The following is a 22,312-nucleotide window of genomic DNA, read 5'->3' as shown; positions in this document are numbered from 1 at the left end:
ATTGTTAGCATGTTTATGCATTCCCATTATTTCTACAGGTTCAGCTGGACAGCCTCCAGTATTTTCAAGTATTTATTATTCTTATTTTAGTTTAACAAGAATAGGCCTCTCTGCAGAGGAGATGACATCACCTCTGTCTGCATCATCCCCATAATGTTCCCACAGGCATTGAGAAGTCGTTGTAGGATAGTTAGAGTCTGGCCTGTATTAATCTCCTATCTCCTATTTTATAGTACAGCCCCCTCCTGTGCTTCAATACGAGCATGGGATCGGTCATGATGGCCTGCCTGCTCATGCAAGGACAGGACCTGGAAAGTTTAGAATGATTCATTTTTCAAGTTATTTCCCAAAAACGTCATTTAATACATTTTACAGTTTCTAAACCTCTGAGTCACGAGCTTTAATATATCTTGGTAGCATTGTTGATTTCTCCAGATAAATTCTAATTTAGCTAAATTACTACTCAATTAAACAATTCAGTTTTTAAGTTGATCAGGCTTTTCATTCATACAAACTTAATGTGAGCATGGGGGGATGAGAATAGAATATGGATTTAGTGGCATTACAGAGCAATGCACATTTACTTTACCTCACATAATTCAAAGATTATGACACAATATTCGTGGGTTTTGCGTTCATTTTACTAAATTTGAAGCACTTCTTTTAAATGATCAGAGTTTCCATGATTAGTCCGACCAAACGAAAACACACAAAGTGAACTGAAAACAGAATTGTCACAGGCCGGATACTAATGATGATTTTGGTTTCATACACATTTATCTTTTGTGGGGGCATTTTCCTCGTTTTACTTGACTGCGCTTAGTACAGAGAGACAAAAATATCTGGAGAGACCTAGAGAGGGAGACATGTGTTGCAGTCATGGCATCACTGAGGACCTGTGCTCGCCAGCTGTCTCCTGTACTGGAACATCTGTTCAACCTGAGCCTGAGTCAGGAGAAAGTCCCGAAGCTGTGGAAGGCGTCCTGCCTGGTTCCAGTCCCCAAGAAGCCGAGGCCATCTGACCCAGTCGCCCTCACATGCCATGTGAGGAAAGTCCTGGAGAGATTGGTCCTAGCCTATAGCTGAGTCCACAGGGGAAGACATTCCTGGACCCCCTGCAGTTTGCCTATCAGCCCCATTTAGGAGTCGAAGACGCTGTCATTTACCTGCCGCAATGAGCCCATATGCATCTCGATGGTGGAGGAGGCACTGTAAGGATCACATTCTTTGATTTCTCCAGTGCTTTCAACACCATTCAACCTCTGCTATTGGGGGAGAAGCTGCAGGGTGTTGGGCGTTAACGACTCACTGATCTCTTGGATTGCTGACTATTGACAGGCCGGCTACAGTTTGTCCGTCTGGGCAGCGGGCTGTCTGATGTGGTGGTCAGTGATACAGGAGCTCCACAGGGGACTGTGCTTTCTCCTTTCCTCTTCACCTTATGCACCACTGACTTTAAGTACAACTCTGAGTCATGTCGCCTGCAGAAGTTCTCTGATGACTCAGCTGTTGTCGGGTGTATAAGAGAGGGAGAGGAGGGGGAGTACGGGACACCGATAGACAACTTTGTTGAGTGGTCCGAACAGAACCACCTGAGGCTGAACATCAGCAAGACCAGAGAGATGGTGATCGACTTCAGGAGGAAGAAGATGCCTTCACAGCCACTGCGGATCAGAGGGAAGGTGCTGGAGGAGGTGGAGGACTGCAAATGCCTCGGAGTGGTGATTGACAACAGACTGGACTGGAAATCCAACACAGACACTGTGTACAAGAAGGGGATGAGCAGGCTCTACATCTAATGCTCAACTCTGCTCGTGGAAGTTTTTTTGACCTTTTAGAGAGAGGGTTTTACAACTCAGTATCCGCAAACCACACAGATGCCCACGCATAAAAGACTCGCTTACGCTTTAAAAATGGAAGCTGTCCAGCCCTCTTCAACAGAAGTGACAACATGCACATCATCAGCATGGTGAGTATTCTGTGTAACAGTGTTCTGTATATGTTGAAGATGCCAAAGCCAGAGACAGAGGTGATGATATGTGCTCTTTAATGATGTTTGATAAAAATAACAACAACAATAATTCTTCAAATTATCAACAGATGAATCAGTCAAGATTTTGAACAGTATTTTTTGATAAGACAACATTACACAAACAAAGAAACAGAATCTATATGAGTGAAGGGAAAATGTTTGTTGCTTTTTGGTTTATAGTTCATACTGGAAAACTGAGTAAAACTTTATAACTCATGGACTTTATCATTGTCTTACAGCTGGTGCCAGTACTGTCTGTTTGGTTTTAACACATGGAGACATTAAAAAAAAAAAAAATGTAAAAAATGACATCTTCAGTGGAACAGCTCTAATTTACCTGCCCAGGTGTCTGTACTGCAACAACTTCTGCTATGAGAAGCAGGAGGTGGAGAAGGAGTGTACTATAATAATAAATAATAATAATAATCACATCTTCAGTGGAACAGCTCTAATTTAGGCTCACCTTTGTCCACAAATTAATACTAAGACCTTAATGTGAATATCTGAGTCTCTAGTGGATGCTGGACAGTCATTGTCATATATCTATTCTGTTGGCACATTTTTTTTTTTTTATTGCCTTAGTATATTTTCATTCTGGTATATTTTTAATTGCATTTACGAACATTTTTGTTGCACGTTGGTTTATTTTATTGTAGTTATCTTAATTATATTCTTTCTAATCTTTCTAATCTTTCTTATTATCTTACATGGGGGTTGCAATGAAAATTTCATCGACATGTCATGCTCAATGACAATAAAGAATCTTGAATCTTGAATTGTTGCAGTTTGTCTTAGAAAGAAACAAGCACACGTGTTGGAAGAGCTCATACTGAGGTTATATCAGTGATCATCTTTTGGCTCCAGTGTCACACAGTGATATTGCCGCTTTTGATCGTCTTGCTGTGATATTAGCGTTCTTCTATGAACCACATTAGTATTTGTACAAGTCAGAGTAGTATTGTGGGCTGTCCGAACTACTAGCCAATCCAGTCAGCTGCAGTGAAGCCAACAGCAGTAATAGTTGTATTAAATACAGAGAGCAGTAATGGCGGTCCTCTCTTCAACTCCTCTTAGCGGTGCCGCTCCTCCTCTCCGGTGTCCTCTGCGATGCTTCGGTGGAGGAATCCGAGCGCCAGGACCCGTCCACCGGGGAGACCCTCATCTGTGCCAAATGTCCACCCGGACAAAATAATAATAATAATAATAATAACAATAATAATAATAATAATTGTAAGAGCCAATTAATGGGAATTTATACAGTATAATAATTTAGTTAAAAATGTATAAATATGCTTAATTGAATTTTAAGAAATTCATGATGTGTATTATATTTCATAGGAATACATAACTTTGTTAATTTAAAAGGAAACTTTTACTGTGAACTGTTATTTTGGCTTCTACTACGTAATGCGTCATGCGTCTTTTTAATATTGCTTGCATGAATGTCAAGGCAGATTGCAGCTGGACGCGAAGCAACAGGGTCTGCCGCTGCAAAGAGGACTTCTGCTGCGCCGATAACTTCTGTATCAGACACACGGAGTGCGGCCCCGGACACGGAGTTCAAACGAAAGGTATTTATCAGTGAAAAGATCGTTTCTTCACATTTCATCTTGAGAAAGAATAATAAAAAACCGTAATAATCAAAGTCTCGGTAGCTTAATGTTTTACTAGAGTAGCAGCCCCGAAAAAATCGTATTTAAAGTTCAAGTGGAAATCCACGAAGCGCATGGAAACACGCTCCATCACCTGCGCCCTCCGCAGCCACAACGGCATTTTAAAAGCATTGTAATGATCCCAACTGCGCTGTTGTTTTCTTTAGGTACATCACAAAGCAACACTGTTTGTGAAGAATGTGCCGAGGGCTTCGTCTCTAACTCATCTTGCGCAAGCGGACAGATAGTGCTCCTGCCCGGCTCCATCTACCACGATACGATGTGTGGCACCTGCGAGGATCTTGGAAATGGAGGTGTGTGCTTTGTGCAGTTGGTTATAACTGTAATAATAATAATAATAATAATCACCACCACCACCACCATCATCATCATATCATAATAACACTCGATTATCACAACTGACGACAAGTTACACCACAGTTTGGACTTCAATCTCACGCGGTACAATTCCTGTCTCGGTTGAGATGTCCAGAGCTTTCCTCTCGGGATTCTTCAGTATGCACAGGATGCGCGTGGCAAAAATGTGCATCATTAACTTGGGTCAGAATACCTTAAAACTTTCATTCATTTTGAATGCTGACCTCCATCCAGTTGCAGTGAGAGTAACTCATTCATGTCGATTTGGTTGCGACCTAAGCAGTGTGCATGTGTTTCAGCTGAAAGACTGTGATCTCTGCTCTAAAATGTGCATACAGCCAGTCACGCAGATGCTGTCATTAACCTGCACTCGTGCTGATTTGGTCAGCCGGGCTGTCAATCACCGCTGTTCTCAACACACCAAAACAACCACTGGAATATAATGTAGTCACATCTGTGACCTTTTTCTTCCCCTTTATAATTATAAGACACACTTTGTTTTTTTCTGCTACAAGTCCAATAGCTTTATTTCAGGCTGTTAACAATCCTATCTACACAAACAAGACACTTCTGCCACCACCTAATTCCATCAAGTCAAATACAATTTGTATTGGGTTTATTTTATCGAAATGATTCGTTCTTTGGAGTTACATTTCATTTTGTTTTTGGAAAAAAAAAAAACATCATCATATTTCAAAAAATAGCCTCCTGCAGCTCTTCTTCTTTGTCTTCTTCTTCGTCGTGAGTTGGATGTTTTCGTGTGTCGGTTGTTGGATGTCTTCGTTCCTTGCTGCCTCTTCGTGGGCCCATATTTTGTCTTTGACCAGCAGCATCCGTTCCAGCTCTGTCTTTTCTTTTTCCCACTGCTCTGCTCTTCTGGCCCAACTCTCTGACAGTGTGGACAGCTCCTCTTTGCACTTGTTTCTGTCGTCTGAGAGCTCCTTTCTAAAGCTCTCCTCTCTCTCAGAGAGCTCCTTTTGGTGGCTTCGGTCTTCTGCTGCCAGCCGCTCTCGTAGTTCTTCGCAGGTCGCTTTGCTCTGATTCAGCGCCGACTCTGCGTCAGTCAGCTGGGCCAAGGTGACGATGTAAGCATTGGTTCGAGCTCGTCTTTTCTTGGTGGCCCTGCTGATCTGTTTGTCTTTCTGCACGAGGACCTCTTTCAGCTGGCTCACTTCTGCCTGCCACTTGTCATTCAGGGCTGTTGCTCCACTGGAGGCTTCGAGCTCTTCTACAGAGGCTCTCATCCTCTCGGGTTCGTCTTTGAGGAGGCTCTGATTAAGAGAGACCAACTCCTCAGCTCTCTTTTTCAGGTCCTCCTGTAGCGCCCTGCGCTCGTGGTTCCAGCTTTCGATGGCTTCCTCATGTGTGCGCTTCAGATCGGCGACACGTTTTTGCAAATAGCCGATCCATTCGTCCCTCTCGCCGATCCCCTTGATGGCATTCCGGAGATCGGCCTTTAACTTTTTGTTCTCCTCCTCTGCGCTGGAGAGTTTCTCCCGCAAGGTCCTTCTGTCTTCCAGAGGCGACTCCTGAGCCGAATGAGCAAAAGGATGCCGCTGTCTCTGGTTCGAGGTGTTTACCCATCTGCCACTGTCCTGTCTTCTTGCCATTGCGGTTAATGTTGTTCTGCACTGATGATCTGATGTTCTCAAAAACAAAGCTAAACTGTCTCTTAATACAACTAGTCAATATACCAAAAGTGAGGGACTGGCTTCTTGGCTCTGGGGTGCTTAAGTATAGACAGTGATGGTGACGTCACTATGTCAAGTGACGTCACTGTCACATACCCAATTGCGCATATACGGAAGTTGACTCCGTCTTAAAAAAAAAAAAAAATGCACTTTTGAAAAAAAATAAAAGGCTGAACAATAAGTGAAATAGTGCAAAAACATAAAAATGAAGAACATATAAAAAAGAATGGTGAGGCAATAAACAAGATAAACAATAAAATTTACTGTTGGCAGTGACAGTGAGGGGTGTTAAACTGCTCATTAATGGATGAGAAAGTACTGTAGTGTTGGTTCTATTGTAGCAAGTGTGAGCCCCTCAGCTTTAATAAAGCAATAATTTCTCTTGTCTTCTTGCCATTGCGGTTAATGAACGGTATTTTTTTTCACATTTTATGATAAGAAAACATTACAGAAACAAAGAAAATGTCTGTGGCTTTTTAGTTTATAGTTTATTCTGGAAAACTGAGTAAAACTTTATAACTCATGAACTTTATTATTGTCTTACAGCTGGTGCCAGTACTGTCTGTTTGGTTTTAACACATGGAGACATTAAAAAAAAAAAAAATGTAAAAAATGACATCTTCAGTGGAACAGCTCTAATTTACCTGCCCAGGTGTCTGTACTGCAACAACTTCTGCTATGAGAAGCAGGAGGTGGAGAAGGAGTGTACGGCGCTCAGCAACAGGGTCTGCCGCTGCAAAGAGGGCTTCTGCTGCGCCGATAACTTCTGTATCAGACACACGGAGTGCGGCCCCGGACAAAGAGTTCAAACGAAAGGTATTTATCAGTGAAAAGATCGTTTCTTCACCTGCGAGGACCTTGTGGGCGAGGAATAATAATAATAATAATAATAATAATAATAATAATAATAATAATAATAATAATAATAATTGTAAGAGCCAATTAATGGGAATTTATACAGTATAATAATTTAGTTAAAAAATGTATAAATATGCTTAATTGAATTTTAAGAAATTCATGATGTGTATTACATTTCATAGGAATACATAACTTAGTTAATTTAAAAGGAAACTTTTACTGTGAACTGTAATTTTGGCTTCTACTACGTAATGCGTCATGCGTCTTTTTAATATTGCTTGCATGAATGTCAAGGCAGATTGCAGCTGGACGCGAAGCAACAGGGTCTGCCGCTGCAAAGAGGACTTCTGCTGCGCCGATAACTTCTGTATCAGACACACGGAGTGCGGCCCGGACACGGAGTTCAAACGAAAGGTATTTATCAGTGAAAAGATCGTTTCTTCACATTTCATCTTGAGAAACAATAATAAAAAACCGTAATAATCAAAGTCTCGGTATCTTAATGTTTTACTAGAGTAGCAGCCCCGAAAAAATCGTATTTAAAGTTAAAGTGGAAATCCACGAAGCGCATGGAAACACGCTCCATCGCCTGCGTCCTCCGCAGCCACAACGGCATTTTAAAAGCATTGTAACATAGACATGATCATCTTTCACCGAGCAATGATTGAAGAGCTGTAATCACATTAAGTCTTCTGTGTGTGTATGTCTGTAATCAAGTTACCTGTATGTGCTTGCATGTGTGTGTGTGCTGTCAACCACAGCTGTCTGTGTCTGCTTCTCTCCTCTGCTTCATGTGTCTGTTAACATGAATTAATGAACTGAATCAATAAACATGAATGGAGCTAATGCTAACGGAGCTAACAGAGCTAACACTACCGGAGCTAACAGCTAACGGCGCTAACGCTAACAGAGCTAACTGTGTTAACAGAGCTAACGGTGCTGACAAAGCTAATAGAGCTAATGGCGTTAACAAGGGGGCGGGGGGAAGGGGTTTTCATTATGCATTTGTCTGTCTGTGTGTGTGTGTGTGTGTGTGTTTATGTCTCTGTCGTTGTGTGTGACTGCGTATGTGTGTGTCTTCGTCTGTGTGTGTGTGTCTGCTTGAACTACACAAGCACCTCAACCATCTCCTACATGGAGATGTGTCTGGTATATGTGTGTCTGAATGTGTGTGTGCGTGTGTAACTTCTGCCCCACCTGCTGATAATTACCTCGCTACCTCTCCCACTTTTTACCTGTTCCTGTTCAGTTTTGACGTGCTTGTTTTTAATCCCTTTTTAGCTGTTGGTTAGCCCTGTTTGTGTGTGCGTAATAAGAAGAAGAAACGCGCAGGATAACCCTCATTTCTCAATAAATTCGAAACATTCTTCTCAATGAACACATATAAACATATAGTAGAACAATAAAGAACCATCTCAACTAATGTTAACCCTCAGGAATAACTGTTTTCAAAATTAAAGCAAGGCTTATTTGTGCCACAGAGACATAAAAAAAAATAATAATCACATTTTCAGTGGAACAACTCTAATTTAGGCTCACCTCTGTCCCCAAATTAATACTAAGGCCTTAACGTGAACATCTGAGTCTCTAGTGGATGCTGGAGAGTCATTGTTGCAGTTTGTCTTAGAAAGACACAAGCACACGTGTTGGAAAAGCTCATACTGAGGTTATATCAGTGATCATCTGTTGGCTCCAGTGTCACACAGTGAGATTGCTGCTTTTGATCATCTTGCTGTGATATTAGCATTCTTCTATGAACCACCAGCGCCAGGACCCGTCCACCGGGGAGACCCTCATCTGTGCCAAATGTCCACCCGGCACGCACATGGCCGCGCACTGCACAGCTGCCACGGTCACCAGGTGCGCGCCGTGCAAAGGCGAACTGTACACCGAGCCGTGGAACTACCTGCCCTGCTCTATTTGTGGGCCTGTCTCAGAGATAGAAATGTATGATGTTCTGTAAAATGTTGTGGTATCCAAGTGAAAACTGTTTGTCACGTGCGGCAGCTAAATACAGTACTTGTTGTAATCTAAACTGCCTGTAACCGCCTCTATCAAGAACGCTGTGGCTGCCTGCAGGCTGTACTTTAACCAAGTCGCCACAAGGTGTCGCCATCTATCCTTCGTAACTACTCCTTGAAGGATAAAACGGTTCAGCACATACAGTACACTGACATGTTCACAAACCATATCAGAGACAGTGACGTGAGTTACTGACACATTGTTTCTCATTCATTCATATATCCATATATTTCCATAACCATTAAAACGACAAAACTACATGAACAAAAAGCAGTCTCGTAATATTCCTTCCAAGAATTAATCTTGGGACATTCAGTGCGTTTGTCAGAGAGTGTTTCTAATTTCCCATTGTTAGCATGTTTATGCATTCCCATTATTTCTACAGGTTCAGCTGGACAGCCTCCAGTATTTTCAAGTATTTATTATTCTTATTTTAGTTTAGCAAGAACAGGCCTCTCTGCAGAGGAGATGACATCACCTCTGTCTGCATCATCCCCATAATGTTCCCACAGGCATTGAGAAGTCGTTGTAGGATAGTTAGAGTCTGGCCTGTATTAATCTCCTATCTCCTATTTTATGGTACAGCCCCCTCCTGTGCTTCAATACGAGCATGGGATCGGTCATGATGGCCTGCCTGCTCATGCAAGGACAGGACCTGGAAAGTTTAGAATGATTCATTTTTCAAGTTATTTCCCAAAAACGTCATTTAATACATTTTACAGTTTCTAAACCTCTGAGTCACGAGCTTTAATATATCTTGGTAGCATTGTTGATTTCTCCAGATAAATTCTAATTTAGCTAAATTACTACTCAATTAAACAATTCAGTTTTTAAGTTGATCAGGCTTTTCATTCATACAAACTTAATGTGAGCATGGGGGGATGAGAATAGAATATGGATTTAGTGGCATTACAGAGCAATGCACATTTACTTTACCTCACATAATTCAAAGATTATGACACAATATTCGTGGGTTTTGCGTTCATTTTACTAAATTTGAAGCACTTCTTTTAAATGATCAGAGTTTCCATGATTAGTCCGACCAAACGAAAACACACAAAGTGAAGTGAAAACAGAATTGTCACAGGCCGGATACTAATGATGATTTTGGTTTCATACACATTTATCTTTTGTGGGGGCATTTTCCTCGTTTTACTTGACTGCGCTTAGTACAGAGAGACAAAAATATCTGGAGAGACCTAGAGAGGGAGACATGTGTTGCAGTCATGGCATCACTGAGGACCTGTGCTCGCCAGCTGTCTCCTGTACTGGAACATCTGTTCAACCTGAGCCTGAGTCAGGAGAAAGTCCCGAAGCTGTGGAAGGCGTCCTGCCTGGTTCCAGTCCCCAAGAAGCCGAGGCCATCTGACCCAGTCGCCCTCACATGCCATGTGAGGAAAGTCCTGGAGAGATTGGTCCTAGCCTAGCTGAGTCCACAGGGGAAGACATTCCTGGACCCCCTGCAGTTTGCCTATCAGCCCCATTTAGGAGTGGAAGACGCTGTCATTTACCTGCCGCAATGAGCCCATATGCATCTCGATGGTGGAGGAGGCACTGTAAGGATCACATTCTTTGATTTCTCCAGTGCTTTCAACACCATTCAACCTCTGCTATTGGGGGAGAAGCTGCAGGGTGTTGGGCGTTAACGACTCACTGATCTCCTGGATTGCTGACTATTGACAGGCCGGCTACAGTTTGTCCGTCTGGGCAGCGGGCTGTCTGATGTGGTGGTCAGTGATACAGGAGCTCCACAGGGGACTGTGCTTTCTCCTTTCCTCTTCACCTTATGCACCACTGACTTTAAGTACAACTCTGAGTCATGTCGCCTGCAGAAGTTCTCTGATGACTCAGCTGTTGTCGGGTGTATAAGAGAGGGAGAGGAGGGGGAGTACGGGACACCGATAGACAACTTTGTTGAGTGGTCCGAACAGAACCACCTGAGGCTGAACATCAGCAAGACCAGAGAGATGGTGATCGACTTCAGGAGGAAGAAGATGCCTTCACAGCCACTACGGATCAGAGGGGAGGTGCTGGAGGAGGTGGAGGACTGCAAATGCCTCGGAGTGGTGATTGACAACAGACTGGACTGGAAATCCAACACAGACACTGTGTACAAGAAGGGGATGAGCAGGCTCTACATCTAATGCTTAACTCTGCTCGTGGAAGTTTTTTTGACCTTTTAGAGAGAGGGTTTTACAACTCAGTATCCGCAAACCACACAGATGCCCACGCATAAAAGACTCGCTTACGCTTTAAAAATGGAAGCTGTCCAGCCCTCTTCAACAGAAGTGACAACATGCACATCATCAGCATGGTGAGTATTCTGGGTAACAGTGTTCTGTATATGTTGAAGATGCCAAAGCCAGAGACAGAGGTGATGATATGTGCTCTTTAATGATGTTTGATAAAAATAACAACAATAATAATTCTTCAAATTATCAACAGATGAATCAGTCAAGATTTTGAACAGTATTTTTTGATAAGACAACATTACACAAACAAAGAAACAGAATCTATATGAGTGAAGGGAAAATGTTTGTTGCTTTTTGGTTTATAGTTCATACTGGAAAACTGAGTAAAACTTTATAACTCATGAACTTTATCATTGTCTTACAGCTGGTGCCAGTACTGTCTGTTTGGTTTTAACACATGGAGACATTAAAAAAAAAAAAAATGTAAAAAATGACATCTTCAGTGGAACAGCTCTAATTTACCTGCCCAGGTGTCTGTACTGCAACAACTTCTGCTATGAGAAGCAGGAGGTGGAGAAGGAGTGTACTATAATAATAAATAATAATAATAATCACATCTTCAGTGGAACAGCTCTAATTTAGGCTCACCTTTGTCCACAAATTAATACTAAGACCTTAATGTGAATATCTGAGTCTCTAGTGGATGCTGGACAGTCATTGTCATATATCTATTCTGTTGGCACATTTTTTTTTTATTGCCTTAGTATATTTTCATTCTGGTATATTTTTAATTGCATTTACGAACATTTTTGTTGCACGTTGGTTTATTTTATTGTAGTTATCTTAATTTATTCTTTCTAATCTTTCTAATCTTTCTTATTATCTTACATGGGGGTTGCAATGAAAATTTCATCGACATGTCATGCTCAATGACAATAAAGAATCTTGAATCTTGAATTGTTGCAGTTTGTCTTAGAAAGAAACAAGCACACGTGTTGGAAGAGCTCATACTGAGGTTATATCAGTGATCATCTTTTGGCTCCAGTGTCACACAGTGATATTGCCGCTTTTGATCGTCTTGCTGTGATATTAGCGTTCTTCTATGAACCACATTAGTATTTGTACAAGTCAGAGTAGTATTGTGGGCTGTCCGAACTACTAGCCAATCCAGTCAGCTGCAGTGAAGCCAACAGCAGTAATAGTTGTATTAAATACAGAGAGCAGTAATGGCGGTCCTCTCTTCAACTCCTCTTAGCGGTGCCGCTCCTCCTCTCCGGTGTCCTCTGCGATGCTTCGGTGGAGGAATCCGAGCGCCAGGACCCGTCCACCGGGGAGACCCTCATCTGTGCCAAATGTCCACCCGGACATAATAATAATAATAATAATAATAATAATAACAATAATAATAATAATAATTGTAAGAGCCAATTAATGGGAATTTATACAGTATAATAATTTAGTTAAAAATGTATAAATATGCTTAATTGAATTTTAAGAAATTCATGATGTGTATTATATTTCATAGGAATACATAACTTAGTTAATTTAAAAGGAAACTTTTACTGTGAACTGTTATTTTGGCTTCTACTACGTAATGCGTCATGCGTCTTTTTAATATTGCTTGCATGAATGTCAAGGCAGATTGCAGCTGGACGCGAAGCAACAGGGTCTGCCGCTGCAAAGAGGACTTCTGCTGCGCCGATAACTTCTGTATCAGACACACGGAGTGCGGCCCCGGACACGGAGTTCAAACGAAAGGTATTTATCAGTGAAAAGATCGTTTCTTCACATTTCATCTTGAGAAACAATAATAAAAAACCGTAATAATCAAAGTCTCGGTAGCTTAATGTTTTACTAGAGTAGCAGCCCCGAAAAAATCGTATTTAAAGTTCAAGTGGAAATCCACGAAGCGCATGGAAACACGCTCCATCACCTGCGCCCTCCGCAGCCACAACGGCATTTTAAAAGCATTGTAATGATCCCAACTGCGCTGTTGTTTTCTTTAGGTACATCACAAAGCAACACTGTTTGTGAAGAATGTGCCGAGGGCTTCGTCTCTAACTCATCTTGCGCAAGCGGACAGATAGTGCTCCTGCCCGGCTCCATCTACCACGATACGATGTGTGGCACCTGCGAGGATCTTGGAAATGGAGGTGTGTGCTTTGTGCAGTTGGTTATAACTGTAATAATAATAATAATAATAATCACCACCACCACCACCATCATCATCATATCATAATAACACTCGATTATCACAACTGACGACAAGTTACACCACAGTTTGGACTTCAATCTCACGCGGTACAATTCCTGTCTCGGTTGAGATGTCCAGAGCTTTCCTCTCGGGATTCTTCAGTATGCACAGGATGCGCGTGGCAAAAATGTGCATCATTAACTTGGGTCAGAATACCTTAAAACTTTCATTCATTTTGAATGCTGACCTCCATCCAGTTGCAGTGAGAGTAACTCATTCATGTCGATTTGGTTGCGACCTAAGCAGTGTGCATGTGTTTCAGCTGAAAGACTGTGATCTCTGCTCTAAAATGTGCATACAGCCAGTCACGCAGATGCTGTCATTAACCTGCACTCGTGCTGATTTGGTCAGCCGGGCTGTCAATCACCGCTGTTCTCAACACACCAAAACAACCACTGGAATATAATGTAGTCACATCTGTGACCTTTTTCTTCCCCTTTATAATTATAAGACACACTTTGTTTTTTTCTGCTACAAGTCCAATAGCTTTATTTCAGGCTGTTAACAATCCTATCTACACAAACAAGACACTTTTGCCACCACCTAATTCCATCAAGTCAAATACAATTTGTATTGGGTTTATTTTAAATTTGTTTATTTTATCGAAATGATTCGTTCTTTGGAGTTACATTTCATTTTGTTTTTGGAAAAAAAAAAAACATCATCATATTTCAAAAAATAGCCTCCTGCAGCTCTTCTTCTTTGTCTTCTTCTTCGTCGTGAGTTGGATGTTTTCTTGCGTCGGTTGTTGGATGTCTTCGTTCCTTGCTGCCTCTTCGTGGGCCCATATTTTGTCTTTGACCAGCAGCATCCGTTCCAGCTCTGTCTTTTCTTTTTCCCACTGCTCTGCTCTTCTGGCCCAACTCTCTGACAGTGTGGACAGCTCCTCTTTGCACTTGTTTCTGTCGTCTGAGAGCTCCTTTCTAAAGCTCTCCTCTCTCTCAGAGAGCTCCTTTTGGTGGCTTCGGTCTTCTGCTGCCAGCCGCTCTCGTAGTTCTTCGCAGGTCGCTTTGCTCTGATTCAGCGCCGACTCTGCGTCAGTCAGCTGGGCCAAGGTGACGATGTAAGCATTGGTTCGAGCTCGTCTTTTCTTGGTGGCCCTGCTGATCTGTTTGTCTTTCTGCACGAGGACCTCTTTCAGCTGGCTCACTTCTGCCTGCCACTTGTCATTCAGGGCTGTCGCTCCACTGGAGGCTTCGAGCTCTTCTACAGAGGCTCTCATCCTCTCGGGTTCGTCTTTGAGGAGGCTCTGATTAAGAGAGACCAACTCCTCAGCTCTCTTTTTCAGGTCCTCCTGTAGCGCCCTGCGCTCGTGGTTCCAGCTTTCGATGGCTTCCTCATGTGTGCGCTTCAGATCGGCGACACGTTTTTGCAAATAGCCGATCCATTCGTCCCTCTCGCCGATCCCCTTGATGGCATTCCGGAGATCGGCCTTTAACTTTTTGTTCTCCTCCTCTGCGCTGGAGAGTTTCTCCCGCAAGGTCCTTCTGTCTTCCAGAGGCGACTCCTGAGCCGAATGAGCAAAAGGATGCCGCTGTCTCTGGTTCGAGGTGTTTACCCATCTGCCACTGTCCTGTCTTCTTGCCATTGCGGTTAATGTTGTTCTGCACTGATGATCTGATGTTCTCAAAAAAAAAGCTAAACTGTCTCTTAATACAACTAGTCAATATACCAAAAGTGAGGGACTGGCTTCTTGGCTCTGGGGTGCTTAAGTATAGACAGTGATGGTGACGTCACTATGTCAAGTGACGTCACTGTCACATACCCAATTGCGCATATACGGAAGTTGACTCCGTCTTAAAAATAAAAATAAAAATGCACTTTTGAAAAAAAATAAAAGGCTGAACAATAAGTTAAATAGTGCAAAAACATAAAAATGAAGAACATATAAAAAAGAATGGTGAGGCAATAAACAAGATAAACAATAAAATTTACTGTTGGCAGTGACAGTGAGGGGTGTTAAACTGATCATTAATGGATGAGAAAGTACTGTAGTGTTGGTTCTATTGTAGCAAGTGTGAGCCCCTCAGCTTTAATAAAGCAATAATTTCTCTTGTCTTCTTGCCATTGCGGTTAATGAACGGTATTTTTTTTCACATTTTATGATAAGAAAACATTACAGAAACAAAGAAAATGTCTGTGGCTTTTTAGTTTATAGTTTATTCTGGAAAACTGAGTAAAACTTTATAACTCATGAACTTTATTATTGTCTTACAGCTGGTGCCAGTACTGTCTGTTTGGTTTTAACACATGGAGACATTAAAAAAAAAAAAAAAATGTAAAAAATGACATCTTCAGTGGAACAGCTCTAATTTACCTGCCCAGGTGTCTGTACTGCAACAACTTCTGCTATGAGAAGCAGGAGGTGGAGAAGGAGTGTACGGCGCTCAGCAACAGGGTCTGCCGCTGCAAAGAGGGCTTCTGCTGCGCCGATAACTTCTGTATCAGACACACGGAGTGCGGCCCGGACAAAGAGTTCAAACGAAAGGTATTTATCAGTGAAAAGATCGTTTCTTCACCTGCGAGGACCTTGTGGGCGAGGAATAATAGTAATAATAATAATAATAATAATAATAATAATAATAATAATAATTGTAAGAGCCAATTAATGGGAATTTATACAGTATAATAATTTAGTTAAAAAATGTATAAATATGCTTAATTGAATTTTAAGAAATTCATGATGTGTATTACATTTCATAGGAATACATAACTTAGTTAATTTAAAAGGAAACTTTTACTGTGAACTGTAATTTTGGCTTCTACTACGTAATGCGTCATGCGTCTTTTTAATATTGCTTGCATGAATGTCAAGGCAGATTGCAGCTGGACGCGAAGCAACAGGGTCTGCCGCTGCAAAGAGGACTTCTGCTGCGCCGATAACTTCTGTATCAGACACACGGAGTGCGGCCCGGACACGGAGTTCAAACGAAAGGTATTTATCAGTGAAAAGATCGTTTCTTCACATTTCATCTTGAGAAACAATAATAAAAAACCGTAATAATCAAAGTCTCGGTAGCTTAATGTTTTACTAGAGTAGCAGCCCCGAAAAAATCGTATTTAAAGTTAAAGTGGAAATCCACGAAGCGCATGGAAACACGCTCCATCGCCTGCGCCCTCCGCAGCCACAACGGCATTTTAAAAGCATTGTAACATAGACATGATCATCTTTCACCGAGCAATGATTGAAGAGCTGTAATCACATTAAGTCTTCTGTGTGTGTATGTCTGTAATCAAGTTACCTGTATGTGCTTGCATGTGTGTGTGTGCTGTCAACCACAGCTGTCTGTGTCTGCTTCTCTCCTCTGCTTCATGTGTCTGTTAACATGAATTAATGAACTGAATCAATAAACATGAATGGAGCTAATGCTAACGGAGCTAACAGAGCTAACACTACCGGAGCTAACAGCTAACGGCGCTAACGCTAACAGAGCTAACTGTGTTAACAGAGCTAACGGTGCTGACAAAGCTAATAGAGCTAATGGCGTTAACAAGGGGGCGGGGGAAGGGGTTTTCATTATGCATTTGTCTGTCTGTGTGTGTGTGTGTGTGTGTGTTTATGTCTCTGTCGTTGTGTGTGACTGCGTATGTGTGTGTCTTCGTCTGTGTGTGTGTGTCTGCTTGAACTACACAAGCACCTCAACCATCTCCTACATGGAGATGTGTCTGGTATATGTGTGTCTGAATGTGTGTGTGCGTGTGTAACTTCTGCCCCACCTGCTGATAATTACCTCGCTACCTCTCCCACTTTTTACCTGTTCCTGTTCAGTTTTGACGTGCTTGTTTTTAATCCCTTTTTAGCTGTTGGTTAGCCCTGTTTGTGTGTGCGTAATAAGAAGAAGAAACGCGCAGGATAACCCTCATTTCTCAATAAATTCGAAACATTCTTCTCAATGAACACATATAAACATATAGTAGAACAATAAAGAACCATCTCAACTAATGTTAACCCTCAGGAATAACTGTTTTCAAAATTAAAGCAAGGCTTATTTGTGCCACAGAGACATAAAAAAAAAAATAATCACATTTTCAGTGGAACAACTCTAATTTAGGCTCACCTCTGTCCCCAAATTAATACTAAGGCCTTAACGTGAACATCTGAGTCTCTAGTGGATGCTGGAGAGTCATTGTTGCAGTTTGTCTTAGAAAGACACAAGCACACGTGTTGGAAAAGCTCATACTGAGGTTATATCAGTGATCATCTGTTGGCTCCAGTGTCACACAGTGAGATTGCTGCTTTTGATCATCTTGCTGTGATATTAGCATTCTTCTATGAACCACCAGCGCCAGGACCCGTCCACCGGGGAGACCCTCATCTGTGCCAAATGTCCACCGGCACGCACATGGCCGCGCACTGCACAGCTGCCACGGTCACCAGGTGCGCGCCGTGCAAAGGCGAACTGTACACCGAGCCGTGGAACTACCTGCCCTGCTCTATTTGTGGGCCTGTCTCAGAGATAGAAATGTATGATGTTCTGTAAAATGTTGTGGTATCTAAGTGAAAACTGTTTGTCACGTGCGGCAGCTAAATACAGTACTTGTTGTAATCTAAACTGCCTGTAACCGCCTCTATCAAGAACGCTGTGGCTGCCTGCAGGCTGTACTTTAACCAAGTCGCCACAAGGTGTCGCCATCTATCCTTCGTAACTACTCCTTGAAGGATAAAACGGTTCAGCACATACAGTACACTAACATGTTCACAAACCATATCAGAGACAGTGACGTGAGTTACTGACATATTGTTTCTCATTCATTCATATATCCATATATTTCCATAACCATTAAAACGACAAAACTACATGAACAAAAAGCAGTCTCGTAATATTCCTTCCAAGAATTAATCTTGGGACATTCAGTGCGTTTGTCAGAGAGTGTTTCTAATTTCCCATTGTTAGCATGTTTATGCATTCCCATTATTTCTACAGGTTCAGCTGGACAGCCTCCAGTATTTTCAAGTATTTATTATTCTTATCTTAGTTTAACAAGAATAGGCCTCTCTGCAGAGGAGATGACATCACCTCTGTCTGCATCATCCCCATAATGTTCCCACAGGCATTGAGAAGTCGTTGTAGGATAGCTAGAGTCTGGCCTGTATTAATCTCCTATCTCCTATTTTATGGTACAGCCCCCTCTTGTGCTTCAATACGAGCATGGGATCGGTCATGATGGCCTGCCTGCTCATGCAAGGACAGGACCTGGAAAGTTTAGAATGATTCATTTTTCAAGTTATTTCCCAAAAACGTCATTTAATACATTTTACAGTTTCTAAACCTCTGAGTCACGAGCTTTAATATATCTTGGTAGCATTGTTGATTTCTCCAGATAAATTCTAATTTAGCTAAATTACTACTCAATTAAACAATTCAGTTTTTAAGTTGATCAGGCTTTTCATTCATACAAACTTAATGTGAGCATGGGGGGATGAGAATAGAATATGGATTTAGTGGCATTACAGAGCAATGCACATTTACTTTACCTCACATAATTCAAAGATTATGACACAATATTCGTGGGTTTTGCGTTCATTTTACTAAATTTGAAGCACTTCTTTTAAATGATCAGAGTTTCCATGATTAGTCCGACCAAACGAAAACACACAAAGTGAAGTGAAAACAGAATTGTCACAGGCCGGATACTAATGATGATTTTGGTTTCATACACATTTATCTTTTGTGGGGGCATTTTCCTCGTTTTACTTGACTGCGCTTAGTACAGAGAGACACAAATATCTGGAGAGACCTAGAGAGGGAGACATGTGTTGCAGTCATGGCATCACTGAAGACCTGTGCTCGCCAGCTGTCTCCTGTACTGGAACATCTGTTCAACCTGAGCCTGAGTCAGGAGAAAGTCCCGAAGCTGTGGAAGGCGTCCTGCCTGGTTCCAGTCCCCAAGAAGCCGAGGCCATCTGACCCAGTCGCCCTCACATGCCATGTGAGGAAAGTCCTGGAGAGATTGGTCCTAGCCTAGCTGAGTCCACAGGGGAAGACATTCCTGGACCCCCTGCAGTTTGCCTATCAGCCCCATTTAGGAGTGGAAGACGCTGTCATTTACCTGCCGCAATGAGCCCATATGCATCTCGATGGTGGAGGAGGCACTGTAAGGATCACATTCTTTGATTTCTCCAGTGCTTTCAACACCATTCAACCTCTGCTATTGGGGGAGAAGCTGCAGGGTGTTGGGCGTTAACGACTCACTGATCTCCTGGATTGCTGACTATTGACAGGCCGGCTACAGTTTGTCCGTCTGGGCAGCGGGCCGTCTGATGTGGCGGTCAGTGATACAGGAGCTCCACAGGGGACTGTGCTTTCTCCTTTCCTCTTCACCTTATGCACCACTGACTTTAAGTACAACTCTGAGTCATGTCGCCTGCAGAAGTTCTCTGATGACTCAGCTGTTGTCGGGTGTATAAGAGAGGGAGAGGAGGGGGAGTACGGGACACCGATAGACAACTTTGTTGAGTGGTCCGAACAGAACCACCTGAGGCTGAACATCAGCAAGACCAGAGAGATGGTGATCGACTTCAGGAGGAAGAAGATGCCTTCACAGCCACTACGGATCAGAGGGGAGGTGCTGGAGGAGGTGGAGGACTGCAAATGCCTCGGAGTGGTGATTGACAACAGACTGGACTGGAAATCCAACACAGACACTGTGTACAAGAAGGGGATGAGCAGGCTCTACATCTAATGCTTAACTCTGCTCGTGGAAGTTTTTTTGACCTTTTAGAGAGAGGGTTTTACAACTCAGTATCCGCAAACCACACAGATGCCCACACATAAAAGACTCGCTTACGCTTTAAAAATGGAAGCTGTCCAGCCCTCTTCAACAGAAGTGACAACATGCACATCATCAGCATGGTGAGTATTCTGGGTAACAGTGTTCTGTATATGTTGAAGATGCCAAAGCCAGAGACAGAGGTGATGATATGTGCTCTTTAATGATGTTTGATAAAAATAACAACAATAATAATTCTTCAAATTATCAACAGATGAATCAGTCAAGATTTTGAACAGTATTTTTTGATAAGACAACATTACACAAACAAAGAAACAGAATCTATATGAGTGAAGGGAAAATGTTTGTTGCTTTTTGGTTTATAGTTCATACTGGAAAACTGAGTAAAACTTTATAACTCATGAACTTTATCATTGTCTTACAGCTGGTGCCAGTACTGTCTGTTTGGTTTTAACACATGGAGACACTCAAAAAAAAAAAAAAAAAATATTAATAATAATAATCACATCTTCAGTGGAACAGCTCTAATTTAGGCTCACCTTTGTCCACAAATTAATACTAAGACCTTAATGTGAATATCTGAGTCTCTAGTGGATGCTGGACAGTCATTGTCATATATCTATTCTGTTGGCACATTTTTTTTTATTGCCTTAGTATATTTTCATTCTGGTATATTTTTAATTGCATTTACGAACATTTTTATTGCACGTTGGTTTATTTTATTGTAGTTATCTTAATTTTATTCTTTCTAATCTTTCTTATTATCTTACATGGGGGTTGCAATGAAAATTTCATCGACATGTCATGCTCAATGACAATAAAGAATCTTGAATCTTGAATTGTTGCAGTTTGTCTTAGAAAGAAACAAGCACACGTGTTGGAAGAGCTCATACTGAGGTTATATCAGTGATCATCTTTTGGCTCCAGTGTCACACAGTGATATTGTCGCTTTTGATCGTCTTGCTGTGATATTAGCGTTCTTCTATGAACCACATTAGTATTTGTACAAGTCAGAGCAGTATTGTGGGCTGTCCGAACTACTAGCCAATCCAGTCAGCTGCAGTGAAGCCAACAGCAGTAATAGTTGTATTAAATACAGAGAGCAGTAATGGCGGTCCTCTCTTCAACTCCTCTTAGCGGTGCCGCTCCTCCTCTCCGGTGTCCTCTGCGATGCTTCGGTGGAGGAATCCGTTCCCACCTATGAGTGCCAGGATTCGCCGCACACCGGGGAGACCCTCATCTGTGCCAAATGTCTACCCGGCCGGCACGTGGCCGCGCATTGCACAGCCACCACGGCCACCGGGTGCGCGCCGTGCAAAGGCGAACTCTACACCGAGCCGTGGAACTACCTGCCCAGGTGTCTGTACTGCAACAACTTCTGCTCTGAGAAGCAGGAGGTGGAGAAGGAGTGCTCGGCGGTCTGCAACAGGGTCTGCCGCTGCAAAGAGGGCTTCTGCTGCGCCGATAACTTCTGTATCAGACACACGGAGTGCGCCCCGGACAAGGAGGTCAAACGAAAGGTATTTATCAGTGAAAAGATCGTTTCTTCACATTTCATCTTTAGAAACAAACAAACGTAATAATCAAAGTGTCGGTAGCTTCATGTTTTACAAGAGTAGCAGCCCCGAAAAAATCGTATTTAAAGTTAAAGTGGAAATCCACGAAGCGCATGGAAACACGCTCCATCACCTGCGCCCTCCGCAGCCACAACGGCATTTTTAAAGCATTGTAATGATCCCAACTGCGCTGTTGTTTTCTTTAGGTACATCACAAAGCAACACTGTTTGTGAAGAATGTGCCGAGGGCTTCTTCTCTAACTCATCTTACGCGGTGGATTCGTGCGTAAATGAGGGTGACCAGATGTCCCGCTTTGCGCGGGACAGTCCCGCATTTTAAATACTTTTGACACGTCCCGCAAATGGAGATAATGTCCCGCATTTATTGACAGTGGCACGTGATTTTTTGAAATGCAGTCTCACCGTAGGCCATAATCTGTTTGTATGTGGTCGGGAGACGGGAGAGCTGTCATCAGGGGGCGGGGTGGGCTCTGGGATGATCTGTCAATCAAGCTAGTCGCAGGTGCGCGCGCCCGATGCAACAACATCGCTTCGGCATGTAGCAGAAGACATAGAGGAAAAAGATGAAGCCACGACTCGTAAAAAAAAAGAAATGCAGCTACAACAAAGAGTGGGAAACCATTTACTCCTCCTGGGTAAGACCAGTGCAGGGTGACTGCACCAAAGAGCAAGTTTTCCGTTTCACATGGAGGTGAATATGATGTGAGACGACACCAACAGTCCGAGACTCACAAAAAACGTGTGGCTCAAAAGAACATTTCACACTCCATGAATACGTTCTTGCTGAAGCCCAAACAAGACTTCAACACAGATAAGGTGACAGCTGCTGAACTAACGAGCGTCTATATATGTATATCAGATTTTATTTATTTATGTATTGTTTTATGTAGGGCCAAATCTTTTGCCTTGTGGCACCTTTATCAC

General features: G+C 42.4%; 2 protein-coding genes and 1 pseudogene across 2 annotated transcripts; all 3 read left to right on the top strand.

Moving 5' to 3' along the window:
* Positions 1 to 2,372: 2,372 nt before the first annotated feature.
* On the top strand, positions 2,373 to 6,973 carry LOC121620072 (tumor necrosis factor receptor superfamily member 6B-like; the record flags this gene model as incomplete). The annotated part of the gene is made up of 5 exons (XM_041956009.1): positions 2,373 to 2,430; positions 3,487 to 3,603; positions 3,852 to 4,000; positions 4,170 to 4,245; positions 6,906 to 6,973. Coding segments are annotated over 5 exons (468 nt in total), but the record flags the coding sequence as incomplete, so codon positions are not given.
* Positions 6,974 to 8,364: 1,391 nt separating this feature from the next.
* On the top strand, positions 8,365 to 17,540 carry LOC121620070. Its single transcript, XM_041956007.1, has 8 exons — positions 8,365 to 8,541; positions 11,351 to 11,408; positions 12,467 to 12,583; positions 12,832 to 12,980; positions 13,150 to 13,200; positions 15,439 to 15,567; positions 15,895 to 16,014; positions 17,343 to 17,540. Exons 1-8 carry the CDS (start codon positions 8,365 to 8,367, stop codon positions 17,538 to 17,540), a joined length of 999 nt encoding a protein of 332 aa, XP_041811941.1.
* A 2,375-nt stretch (positions 17,541 to 19,915) lies between these two features.
* Positions 19,916 to 21,707, top strand: LOC121620069 (annotated as a pseudogene).
* The last annotated feature ends 605 nt before the right edge of the window (positions 21,708 to 22,312 follow it).

The sequence above is a fragment of the Chelmon rostratus genome, chromosome 16 (genome assembly GCF_017976325.1).
Source record: "Chelmon rostratus isolate fCheRos1 chromosome 16, fCheRos1.pri, whole genome shotgun sequence".
NCBI lineage: Eukaryota > Metazoa > Chordata > Actinopteri > Chaetodontiformes > Chaetodontidae > Chelmon > Chelmon rostratus.
The sequence above is the reverse complement of the archived record's forward strand: the minus strand, read 5'-3'. Positions and strand labels throughout refer to the sequence as shown.